Below are 13734 nucleotides of genomic sequence, written 5' to 3'. Positions count from 1 at the left end.
GGCGTTTTCTTCTGCAGCCACCAGATGGCGGTTTTACGTCTGGAGGAGGCCTGCAACAGGTTTAGCGGAGCTGCAACAGAACTTTATGGTGCTGCCACTCAAGAAATGGAAGGACCAAAGCAGGTGTCTTAAGTCTGCGCTTTTATTTTGTATAAGAGAAATAAAACATTAGGGTCACGTTGTAACTGAAGAGACTCCTGCTTGGCTATTTAAAGGAACTTTTCAAGGAGATCAATTGTCTAAAATGCTATTTTATTAATGTCATAATTTAATGATCTCAATTGCTCATCCATATAGATTTAGAACAAAATACAAAGATATATGGTACCATACAAAACTGATCAGAACGCATATTCAAATGAGGTTTTTCTATTCGTGAGAAAACGTTTTGATTTTGCTCCAGCTGTTTTCCTCCAGAGGCAAAGCGCGTCCCCGATGTCTTCTGATGATGCACCACCAGTGGACGTCGTTGTTCCGCCCGGTGCCTCACCCCCTCCTCAGCTCCTCACTCCATCAGGATGCGCTGACCTCATGCATGGATCCAAGCTAAAATCTCGGAGTGAAAGAGCGGTAGGGGGAGAGAAAGGAGTTTTGAAAAGACCGGCAGAAGGAGCGGGACTCGCTATAAGGACGCAAGCGACTCTTAAGTTCAGCTGGAAGAAACAAACAACAACACAGGAGGAGGCTTGCGAAAATTAAGAAAAGTAGCTTATATCTTTTTAAATCTTTCCAGGTGAGGTGATCTTTATGTTTTCTTCCAAATTTACCTCAATATCGTGCAATTTATTCTTAAAGAAGCGTATCCCCCCGCCCCCCATTAATTTTCAGATTTTCCTCTCTCCTCCAGCCACAGACACTTTGGGGACCAGCAGATCGACCATGATTAGGGCTCTGGATGCCGTCCTGCCTGCGCTGCTCGCCGCCACCCTGTTGTCCCGGAGCGCCTTCGGTGGCTACGGGATGAGCCTGTTCGCGGCGCAGACCTCCCCTCCGGACCCCTGCTATGACGAACACGGCAACCCGCGGCGCTGCATCCCGGACTTTGTCAACGCCGCCTTCGGGAAGGAGGTGAGGGTGTCCAGCACCTGCGGCAGGACGCCGAGCCGCTACTGCGTGGTGACCTCCGCAGAGAAGGGGGACGAAAAGACCCGGAACTGTCACACCTGCGATGCCTCGGACCCCAAGAAGTACCACCCGCCGGCGTACCTTACGGACCTGAATAACCCGCACAATCTCACCTGCTGGCAGTCCGAAAACTTCATCCAGTTTCCACAAAACGTCACCCTGAACCTGTCCCTCGGAAAGAAGTTTGAGGTCACTTATGTGAGCCTGCAGTTCTGCTCCCCCCGTCCTGAATCCATGGTTATCTACAAATCCATGGACTACGGGAAAACCTGGGTGCCCTTTCAGTTTTACTCCGCGCAATGCAGGAAGATGTACAATAAGCCCAACCGGGCCGCGATAACCAAGCAGAACGAGCAGGAGGCCGTCTGCACGGACTCCCACACCGACATGTACCCGCTGACCGGCGGCCTTATCGCTTTCAGCACGCTGGACGGCCGCCCGTCCGCACACGACTTCGATAGCTCCCCGGTGCTGCAGGACTGGGTCACGGCCACAGACATCAAAGTCACCTTCAGCCGCCTGCACACGTTCGGCGACGAGAACGAGGACGACTCGGAGCTGGCGCGCGACTCCTACTTCTACGCCGTGTCGGACCTGCAGGTCGGCGGGCGGTGCAAGTGCAACGGGCACGCATCCCGCTGCGTGAAGGACCGGGACGGGAGCCTGGTGTGCGAGTGCAAGCACAACACCGCGGGGCCGGAGTGCGACAGGTGCAAGCCGTTCCACTACGACAGGCCGTGGCAGAGAGCCACAGCCCGGGAGGCCAACGAGTGTGTCGGTGAGTCCGTCCACGGTCCTCCATCCTGGAGCGACTGGCAGATCAGAAGCGATTTTTCAGTTTCTCTTGAGAGGGAAACTGAAACGATAATGACATTAATTAATAATCTATAAAATAATAATAACAGTGGTTGAAATCATACAAAAGTGGAGGGAAATAAATAAGCTTTCAGGGGGAAAAAATGGATCAAAACCTCACTTATTTAAAAAAATTATAAAATAAAGTGCATTTTGAATTGTTCGAGCTTAATCACCTAACCAAGATCTTCCATCACCAACCAGAAAGCCACTTTTTTTCATTTTAATTTGATCTATTGAGGAAAATAAATAAATAATCCCCTAACCTGATTACTGTGACATATAGCCCTTCTGAGATATTTTTCATGGACTTTAATATCAATATTATTAAGGTTGTAATTTGGGGAGATTTGTTTGAATCTAAGGGATTCAGCATAATTTATGCAAACCCACACTTATACAAAAATCCTAAAATATAATCTAGTGATGCACCAATCAGTCTTTTCCTGGCCGATACCAATTTCTGGTTTTCTTTGAGGTCTTACTTTCTTACTTTTGACCATTCTATTTTTTAAGAACTAAAACATGTAGAAAAGATAACATACTAGTAGCAGAAAACTAAAGAATTAGGGAATCATAGATATTTTTACAAGACAATTATAGTCAGTGATATTTAAATTTTTTTTTTCAGCTAAGAAAAAGTGCAACACAGTACATGTTGCTTTATATGTTTATATTCAAAATTGGACGGAGTTCTTCAGATTGATCCATTAAAATGAATTAGAAAAACCCCTAAGTTTTTATTATTTTTATTATTATTATTTAGCTTTCAGATCTGCCGATCATTAACTAAAGCAAATCTAACAAAAACTGGCCTAATCCAATCTCTGCTTAATTGGTTCATCTTTAGTCAGTGTTTGGTTTAACACAAACCTACAGAAACAGACTGAAAAATGAAGACTGCACCAAGTATCCCCTGTATTTCTACATTGTTAAAGGTTAATTTTATTTATTATAAGGACCAAATTAAAGCCATAAAGTGTAGCATCTAAACAGCTTTCTTAACCAGAGATAAAAACGGTTTCACACCTCGCTGGCTGGCCAGTCTGAACGGAGTTACTGCGTTTTATCCTATAAACTGAACACAGAGAGTGAGCAGTAGACTACTGATAATGCCGGCTCTTTTAACTTCTTGGTTTCAGATTTAGGGTGAGAAAACCTTCCAAAACTGTGCTAAAGCTAAACACCAAATTTCACCAAAAAGCAAAGCAAAACATTTCATGGAGTTTCTGAGATTATATTTTACAGCCATTTCTGTCCTTTAATCACATTTAAACATCAGCTTGTACTATTTTCATAGATCTTGAGTAAAAATACAACCGCTTCATGTAAACATAAATCTAAGATGTATATAATGTAGTCACCTTAATTTTTGTGTTTAAGAGAATAGCAGCAATTATTCTTGTTTTAAGTAAAATAACACAGGCACAAGAGGAATCTGATATTGGCTTGTTAATGTGTAGTTAGTAGTGCTAACTTAATAAGAGTGATGGGTGACTGTCCTTTTTGTCTGTCTAGAGAGATATTTCCAAATAGCAAAATTTATCTTTTTTGTAAAAGAGCAAAAAGTGTAATAGCCTTCTTTCAGCCAGCAGTGGTCAGAAACAGGTGGGGGAGGAGCAATCCTGCGCTACATTGTGTTCCTGGTGGCTGAAGAAAACTCAGGTCAATCTGGAAATTTTCTCTGACCCCTAATAGAAATGATGTTAAACTGTATGATGGACATTTTGGGTGGTTTTAAAACTGTAATTTATTAAAACCCTGCCATGTTTAGATATTGGCAATGAGCTCATCTCTAATCACATTCTGATAGTTTTTATTAGTATATTAGTGTACATATTTCCAGTCTAATTCTGTTTTAACTTCTATGTAAAAAAAACATTAAAATGAAGACGAATCACCACTGTGATCAGAATTCTGGATGAGATGAACACAGAGCGTGCAAAATGACGAATGAAAGACAAATTCAGCCAATGGGAAATCTACAATTTTCCTTTCAGCTGCAGCTCTAAGAACACACAGCAGCTGCCTAAGAGGGATTTGTTTACTGATGGCTGATGTTAACATGGTGAAATGTGAACAAGGAGCATTTGTGGTCAAATGTGCATTTACTGTAACAGTTACTCCTCAAACAAGATACAGAGGAAGGTTTTATTGTACTTTAAAGTTGCAGCCTGCATCTCCTTCCAGAAGGGGTCTTACTTAAGCTCTTGAAAAAGTCTGCTCCAAGAACTCTGTTAATATCAGAGAATATTATTTAGATTTATAGTTGGCAGCAACAGAATAGTCAGCACTGATCTTTAAGGACTGCAGCTTGATATCTGTAACTAAGAGTTCAAATTTTGCTGTTTTTATGCTAATCTAAATGAAACACACGTTTCCTCTACACCAATATAAATAAATGAAACATCTAATAATGAGGTATGCTTTTACTCGTAGTTTGCGGAAAAATCTGAAACGTGTCGAAAAAAAGTTTTTGAGGAGAGTTTTAGAAAATCAGTCTGCCGCCGCACGAGAAAGTGCTGCAGTGTCTGTTGATGTGTGAAGGTGTTATATTCTGCCTAATTCCTTCCACCAAAGATCAAGAAACGGGGACAATGAATCCACAGAGAACTTTTAAACAATTGCGTTTCTGCCCCTGTTTTTAAAGCACTTTGCTGATTGCAACCACCTGGATCTTAAAGGTTGCTCAAGTGTTCTTTGTTGTGCATCTCAATCCATTTGGCTTATTAACTCTCTGAGGCGAACCAACAGCTTCTAATGCAATGAGTTCAGCCAGCAGATGCTTTGGCACATCAGAGACCGTAGGAGATCTTAGGAGCTGCAGTAAAGGCAGGATAAGGCAAACTATGGCTGCATCGCATTGGATGCCAGTTATGATGTAAAAGGGATTTTTTTTGTGTGTTTTGGAGAGTACTGTTTGTTGAATTATCCAGGATAATCAAATGATGGCTTAGAGAGGCATGTTGAATGAAGGGACTTGCTCTCCACACAGCAGCGGGGTTCAGTGGAGTAGTTGTCAACAGCAAACTGGCTTAAATGGCAGCTAAAAACGCAGGAGTAAAGGAAATGAGGAGAGGAATTTGATTTAAAAAAGGGGCATGCAAAGACAAAATGTTGTAGTAAATGACTTTTTCGTCCATCCTGTTCATTATTCGCTTTTATTGGTACCAGTACAAAAAACCCCTCTTTTTTTAGCAGAGATTCACTAACCAGGTTTTACGATTACCAATTCTGCAAAGCTCAGAAGCTGTACTGATTTAGCATCATGAGTAACAGCAGAATATTTCTGCTTTCTACATTTGCTGAAAACTGATCTGCATCAAAAAGAAAAGGTGTAAATTAAAATAGAACAATAGTTAAATCAGACATCACAGAGTCACAGAGTCACCTCTCACTGCATCACTGAAATCTACAAATACATTAATAAACTCCAGGTTTTAGAACCTGTTCAAATATAATACAACTAAAGACGGTTACAGGTCTTTACAAGAGAAATTGCAGGTCGCAAAATGTTTTCTCTTTCTTGCACACACCTAAGCGTAGAAGTTAGCCATATCATTAACTCTTGCTTTTTTTTTTTTTTTGCAAGATTATTATAAAATGTGTGTGAATAACTTAGTAAGGCACTGTGCATATTATAATGATGCATGACAGGCACAATATCGGACAGATTAGTTCAAAAGTACCCAAAGTGTTCAACGTCTCAATGTGGCAAGAGTAATATGTGAATCTCCCTTTCATTTTTACTACAAATTCTTATCACACATTTGTTGAAATGCTGCCTGATTGATTTTTATCTGAAAACACATCAGATATATATTTTACTATACACTCCTAGATTTTGCAGACTAAGTGTATGAATCAATGCACTCACCAAAGGGTTTGCTCATGTACATGATTCTAGCAGACGTAAAGCTACGTTGTCCAGTTTTATCCGTCTACTTTATAGAAAGCACACAGTGTTGTTTGCAATATTGCTCCGAGGTGGTGTTCTGACAGAAGCTCAAAACATTCTCTGCAGAGTGGTTAGTAGTATGCATTAAAACTTGTTTTAAAGACACAGCCACTGGGACAGAGCAAAACATTTTCACTTGTTTTTTTTTAAGCCCTGTGATATTCTATCGGTGTCTTAAAAAGATAGGACACTGTTGTGTTGTGCTAAATGTTGGTATTCGCATGTGGTAATGGTTAAAGACAGCTGCTTTAGTTCTTTGTGTGAGGCCCTCAACATTTTGAGGATTTTATGTATTTCTGCCCAAATTTTAATGAGGTTTCAGATCATTTCCAGAGCAACAATGAGAAAGTGCGACAGCTGAAGCGTTCACCAGACATTTTGCGAGTTCTGCTCCCCCCGTTCAGTTGTCGAGTTCTGGGTTTTTCAAAAGCAGAACTGAAATGGACAGTTTTCCAAGTTACTCTAACTTTTCATAAATATTGCAATTCTTGGCAGAACTATTCATACTCCTCGACCTTTTTGTCATTTTGTCACCATAAAAACTATATGTGCTTCTCTTGTCTTGTTGTTCTTTTCAAGTAAAATTCTAAAAAGTGTCTTTTATCTCTAGAGAAATCCTTTTGTGTAGTTTCAGCTGTAATTATTTCGGCCATTTCTGTACCAGCTTTGCACATTTGAAGACTGAAACGTTGGATTTAGGTCTGGACTTTGATTGGGCCATTTTGACACAAGAACAGGCATTAATCCTATCATAGCTGTACCTGCTCAAAGGGGAACCTCCACTTGACCCTGGAGTCTTGCAGTCTCTGACATGTTTTCTATACATGGTGTGTAGCAAACTTCACTTATGGTTTTCTATTAACATTAGTAATATTTTCAGTGCCGACACTGCAGTTGTCCATCCAACAGTTCAGATTTTTATTTCTGAAGGATGGAACTTGCACTTGACATTTATATCATTCTTTGTGCTGGTCTATCGCAGAAATCTCAATAAAAAGCAAGTTTTATTTATAGTGAAACACTGTGAAACATGTTAAGAGATGTGAATACTTTTACTGGCGATAGACTAGACAAAACCCAGAAGAGATCAATTTTAATTTGCATATTGTGAGGTAGATGAATCTGATTCTAAATATTTCTTACCACTTCTTGTTGTCAGATGATTTGCTTCTGTTTTGTTTATTTGGAACCTTCAACACCAAAGGCCTGGTTGATGTTTAAACAGCTCGTTGTGCACCTTTATAAAATCGCTCTCCTTCATCTTCAAAGGTGGAGACCAAATCCATGGTCAGACACAGTGATGGCAAACAAAGCTGGGAATAAACTGATAGAGAAGCCATGCACTTTGCACCGTATTACTCTACTCACACTTTTCTTCAGGTCTTCAGGTCGTAGATTCAAACAGAAGAAGGGGGGGGGGGGTTTGCCCTGCTCTCACTTCAAGAACCTGTTTCCGTGAGCTCTTATCAGTGTTTATGACTGGTTTTGTAAACCGGCATAGAAATAAATTGAGCACAGTCCAGACAACTGGCTCAGCCTTCTGTTTTAGATCCAGAGACCTGCTGTATCTCCCAAACAGACAAACACCAGTCACCATTCGAGCACATACTGTAAGCAAACCTGAGCCTACGGTATATCAACTGCTGGAGCTAAACTCTAAAAAAGGCAGCCAGAAGATATGTATGGAGAAACACACTCACATGCAAAGCGCAAAGGGGAGCAATGCTGGAAATCTTTCTGTAGCACAGCTCTGCAGATGTGGACTTGGCTTTTCTACCAGCTCCATGCAAATTTGACTGAAAGTATGTACAAGTAAGCCTTTGATGTGTAAATGTTCCTCATTGAGGTTGTCAAAGTGCTTGAACCTTTCTAATTCACTGGGCCAGAGTCAAGATCAGCTTGGGAGTCTTTCTCCTAGGCAGTAGGGATGAGAACATGGCTCTAGGGTTGGAGTTCTGGACCTGACCTAGTATCAATCCTCCCACTGCTTAGGGGTCCATGAATTTTGTTAAATCTAATTTTAAGTTATCCCGGACGAGCCCCCAATTTGTTATGGTCTGGCTCTAGAACCATAACAAATAAAGGGATGTAACGCATGGGATAACTTAAAATTAGGTTAATTTAAAAAAAAAAAAATCATGGCTGGATGTAGAAGCTAAGGCAACGCAAAGGGAGAAAGGGGAGAGAGTGACAAAAAGAGAGAGAACAGGCAGGGTGAGAGAGAGACAGTGGTGCTCTCAAATTGTTCTGAAGACACTGGCCAACTGCCTCCATTTCCAATCAGCACCAATGAGGAGCTCTGAAACAGAGATGTTAGAGAGACCACAAAAAAGGCCTTGGGCTGTAACACCAACAATACACAGACACTAATGAAACCTGCAACCCTAAGGAAGAAACTGAGTCAATTGTATGAAGGAAAATGAGAAGATGAGGGAGGTAGAAATGAAGGAGATGGTGTTGAGGTATGGCTCTGGGATTTCACCTGTATGTGGAAGCTACTTTCCTTACAAAAGAGTTTACTAGGCAAACAGCGTATTGCCTGGAATCACTGGCTTTGCAGGAGTCACTCATCCATGGCAAGCATTTGGCAACAGTGGAGGGAAACAATTGCATTATTGCTGCAAAAACGCAGAGAAGCACTGGGCTGATGGGACTTTCTATAGGAAAGAAAAGCAGAAATCAGAGTTAATGGCAGCAGTGGCCCAGTAGCATCTCTGATTAGATCTACTGAAAGATACAAAGCTTTGTCTCTGACTTTCTGTGTTCCCCCTTTGTTTGTCTCCTTTCAGTGAGACAATCCTGTGCCTTGCTCTTGGGCTTTTTAATAAAAATATCACTGGGTAGATTGATGACAAAGTGGACCTGTTGTTTTTCTTACATTTTTTACATTTTACAAAGTAAAAAAAGAAAAACAATAGAAAACTATCACATTTGAATCTCTCCATCCAGAAGCAACATAGTCACCATGAGCGAGCTCCTTTCTTTTTGAAATTAATTTGCCATAAATGGCAAAATGATTTCAATATGACAGCTAATGTAGATACTGTTGAATATGTCAAATCATGGCAGATCTTGAAGCTATTAAAGTCAGGGCTTGGCAGCTGGCCTCTTATTGAGAAGGAATTTTGGAGCTTGTTATTGCCTGTCTTGCAGCCTGTTCAAGAAGCCACTCAGTTTTGATGGAATTTAGTTTTGCACAGATAATAAAATCTGACAGCTCTGTTTGAATACTAGAGATGAGTTTTTATGACAAACAAATTTGACAGAAAGTGTGCACGTCTTTCTTTGTGCTCAAAGTGAAATACGATGGGCGTATCTGCCATGAGTTCTTCCTGAATTTTCTCTGAGTTGTCCGGTATTAGTATCAGGGTCCGAAAGATCTCTTTTCATTACTACCATTTTTGTTTTCAACCTGCTTTTTGATGAAGCTCAGGCTGCACTGCATGAGGTGATGGAATGTGTTCAGATGTCAGCGAAGGCAAGAACTCATTGTGAAGTTTCACAGGCTGTGTATCTGTTGTTCACTTCAGCGTCCTCTGGGCAGAGCGAGCGGTTCTGGGCTGTGGTTTTGTTTCATTGCTTTGGCTACGACACGTAATTAAAGCCAGATCCAGCTTGCAGCGTGAGCCCGCATTTTAGTCCTGTGTCTCTGCTCGTACCAGAAATGTGGCCTCGGTTTGGTTTTTGAGAAGCAGTTTGGTACGAAGCCATATTGCCTGTGAAAGAAAGCCATATAGCGTTACGCTGTTGGCTTCTGGCCCGGACTCACTTCCTCTTGTCACCCTCACTTCGGCTTGGACTCACCATGGACTGTGCTGCCTTATTACAACATCCAAACACGCCTGGAGCTTATTCTTTTTTTATTGATATCAGATTATTTGTTATGAGCACAATTATTATTGCTCTAAAGCTGTGGAAGAACACATAAATGCCTTTACTCAACTTGACCTGAGCTATTAGGACTTGGCACCCGCATGCATGTCAGAACCGTGTTTCTAATAACATCAGTTATATTTTCTAGAGAGAAATGCGATCAATCTACTTGCATCCTGAAGACTTTTGAACATTCTAATAAATGATTTTTTTTTTTTTTGTGAAAAGCTATGGAACAATGTCAGAATTAGTTTGTTATTCTCAATGGAAGATGTCCAGGTCAGCAGTGCTGTGACCCCCGTCATGGCAGGTAGTTTTGGCAGTGCATGGTCGGCGTTGCTTATGAGTACCAGGGTACAGTTACCTTCTTTAAAAGTTTCAAAAACGCAAAATATTTTCAAAAGCCTACAGTGTCGTAGAAAACCTTTCTGCACACTGCTGGTCAGATGGCTGGATGAAGGATAGTGTTGTCTTGCAAAATTGGCTGCCTAAAAGTATTTTGGTCTTGGACAACATGCACAGTTTTAGGTTGGAAGATGTAGAAGCACCATCTATCTCTTTTATGAAGGTGACTTTGTTTTAAAACTACAGTTGTCAAGCTACAACTCTGGAGAGCATTAGCCTAATATCAGCTTATTAGACACCAAGTGTCACTGCATAATAAGCAGAACAGCCAGAAAATTTGTAATATTATGCACAGAAAGTATTCTTAGTCAGAAAGGATTTATTCTACTTTTTTGCTTTATTTTATTTATAAAAATCAATTGTATCAATAAATGAATTTTCTAAGTATTTGTTATAATTGTGATAATTCATTATTTATATAGACATATTAGGAATTGTTAGAGATTTAAAAACTGTTCCCCAACTTGATAGAAACTCAAAGCAGGGAGACATTGAAACTGTTGAATTTATTTTATTTATTCATTTATCATTACCAATATTCCTCCAATTTTTTTCGCACATTGCATATTTCCTTAATATAATGCAGCATATTTTAGTTTTAAATCTTTGTAGAAATATAGGGATACTGCAAAACTGGTACCTTGATCACACTGTGAGAATCTCCAACCCATGTTTAGGCAACACTTTGGATACAAAGTTGCTTTGACATAAGTAGAAGAACTTTTTGATATCTGACTTTTATCTTGAAGAATAATAAGATGAGATGATAAAAGAAAACACTGAAGATATTATTTTTGACCATTTGCTCGTACCAGAACCAGAAATTTATTCTTTATATTGGAAACAGAAGGAATGTCACAGTGCGTGTGAAAGCAGCTGTGGTGAAACAGTTTTTTACTAAACTAAAACATTAATTACGTCCTAAATTAGCCATAATGTGAACATGGTGTGCTGAGCTGCCATTCTCTGTTTGAATTCCCTGAACAGACTCTTGGTCTTTACCTTAACTGTGAGATTTCTAAGAGGCATTTTCAAAGCCGGCATATTCCATGACTGACAGATTGATATTGAAAAGGCTAAGACTGAGCATCTTTGCTGTACTCTGCTCAGTCTTCTTGTTATCTGCTCTCTCGCAGCCGTAATGACACCCTACTCACGCCTGGACATGTTGTAGAAAATAAAGATGTGTTTCAAATAGTTTTCTCTGTCTGCATATCCTCTGATTTTCTTCTGAAATACCTCATTTGTACTGAAAATAACAAACATTTAATCTTCTTCCCAAGCAACAGCTTCACACCAAAAAGTGTTGATGTCAGTTCACGCGTGTTGCTCAGAGAAGGATTTGATTTTTGACCAAAAATGTTTAGATCTATTGGTCGATTTCTCAGTACATCACTGATTTCCAGCCAAACAAGATTTAAGCAGTTCTCAACATACTGGTTTTGATATTTTCCTCCGACAGCAACAAGAAGTCCCGTTTCTGCTAGTATCTGTTTACCACCGTTTATCCTTTGTATTTTGTTTGTTTGTTCTTTTTAATTGCTGTACTTTCTTTTTTCTATCAGTTGAAATTGAAATTACACAGTTTGTTTGTTTCTGCGTGTCTCTCTTAGTCCACATAATGTGCCAGTGGGTGTTTATGCAGCTTTTCAGCGCCTGCAGAGGCGTCTGTTAATTAATTAATTGGTGACTTGTTGCCGCAGTGAAAGCTCATCTTAAGCACAGAGTGGTTCTCTGTGTGTTGTGGGTTTGGCACCAAATGCATCTAAGTGTTTGTGTGAGGGTGTGTGTTTCAGAAGGATCGTGAGTAAGGGGGAGGTGTTTGTGTGCAATGGAAAGGGTTTAGTTCAAGGAAACCAAATGATTAGGGGTAATTAAAACCCACAGCAGACAAAATCATCTTGTGTTCACACAATAAATATAAAATACCCCACCGCATGGCTCATAAATCGCATGAATCACAACATGCCTGTCTTTCTCATGTGTCTTGAGCTGCGTCAATTACTAGATGCTCTAATGTGCAAGGAGACTGAGGTTGATCAGGCTAATCTAATTTTTTAATTTTTATGAAAATATTCCTATAGAACTCTGTTCAAAACTTCTATAAATGCCAACTTTTTCCTTGAGGAACTGATTTGGAAACTTCTTGTATTTGACTCTAATTTCTCCTATAAATGTGCTTGGTGAAATCTGTTTTTATCTCTTTAATTCAAATTAAATTCAAATTAAACCGTAACACCTCCAGGCAATTTTTGACTGTTCTGACTGTGATAAACAGTTTAACACTTCTGCTTTTATTTTAGGACTGAATCTAATTTTATTCAGCTTGTGTTGCTAATAACAGCTAGCCTGCTCTTGGTTTTCTGACTTAGAGAAAACTCAGATGTTTTGCATAGGTCTGCAGGAATGTGGAAAAAAAATACATACCTGAGATAATTTTGCCTAATACTGGAAACATGATGAGTGAAAAATAATTACTTACCAGTACTGACTTTTGGCAAACAATGCATTTATTGCATAAATTGTCTCAAGCATATATATAGAAATTACTTTAAAAACAAAATAAGAATTATTATTAATTATGTGCATGTATTAAAACTATTAGCTCTTCATATCAGTCTATTGTTAAATTTGACATGATTGAACAGATTTGTTGAAAACCTTTTAATTTTTTTTTTGTTTGTTAGGATAGGGAACACATCTGAATTAGATAAGCAAAAAACTAAATTTAGCGACTTGTCATACCTGGTTCAAAATATTCTGCACTAATTCTAAATTCTTTTAAACAATACACTTTTTAACTTGTGAAACCTTTATGTTGGACCGTTTGTTTTCCCAAATAACTCTTAAATGTTGTCTAATCTCATTCTAAACTCAGCATCATGTATGAACTTGTCTTCACAGTGGATCAACAATTAAAAAAATAAAGTATTATGTCCCTGAACATAGAAATTCAGAGTTGGAGCATAAGTGATTTTTTTTTCTTACCTCCTTGTCTTCAAAATAAAAAATGGCTACACTGGACATAATGAGTGGCAATTGTTCCAGTAATAAGAGTAATGAACATACAGTACTGCACAAGCCAATATAAAATTGTTTAAAATTTCAATTTGTACCTTTAGATTGTTTTTTATAATTGCTACTAACAGCTAGCATAGCTACCGAGCACAACAATTAGAGATTGTTTTCTGTCATATCAGGACTGTCAGCGTTATTTATAGAGATTTTCTTTTCCATATTAGATCCTATCACTACACAGTCGTCAGACCATTTCATGCACACAATTTTGGTCACTACCACTACATCCTGGGCAGAAAGGTGTCACAAAGCATACATAATAAGGAAAGATGTAAACAGCACAGGAAAATGGAGTGTATATAATGGACGAATATAGAGTTTGTGCATTTGGCAGCTAGTCTGAGTTAAAACTCTGCAAGCGACTATTTACATGAGATCTGATCCTGAGGCTGAGGCCAGCGGTGCTGTTGAGGATCAAGGCAGATGACCTCAGCACCTCC

The 13734-nt window shown here is 39.4% G+C and overlaps 1 protein-coding gene across 2 annotated transcripts in view; it reads left to right on the top strand.

Moving 5' to 3' along the window:
* Nucleotides 1-375: 375 nt before the first annotated feature.
* Nucleotides 376-13734, top strand: part of ntn1a (netrin 1a) — a 74536-nt gene continuing 61177 nt past the window's right edge. Inside the window, exons 1-2 of one of the 2 annotated variants that reach the window (XM_044115110.1) lie at nt 376-733; nt 848-1903. In XM_044115110.1, the coding sequence (XP_043971045.1) occupies nt 880-1903 (1024 nt within the window). In that variant the 5' untranslated portion in view covers nt 376-733; nt 848-879. The remainder of the gene's footprint in view (nt 734-847; nt 1904-13734) is intronic. The other variant, XM_044115109.1, reaches the window with a different exon arrangement.

Source organism: Gambusia affinis, linkage group LG04, assembly GCF_019740435.1.
Source record: "Gambusia affinis linkage group LG04, SWU_Gaff_1.0, whole genome shotgun sequence".
Lineage (NCBI taxonomy): Eukaryota > Metazoa > Chordata > Actinopteri > Cyprinodontiformes > Poeciliidae > Gambusia > Gambusia affinis.
Note: the sequence above shows the minus strand (reverse complement) of the source record. Positions and strands in the feature narration are given on the sequence as shown.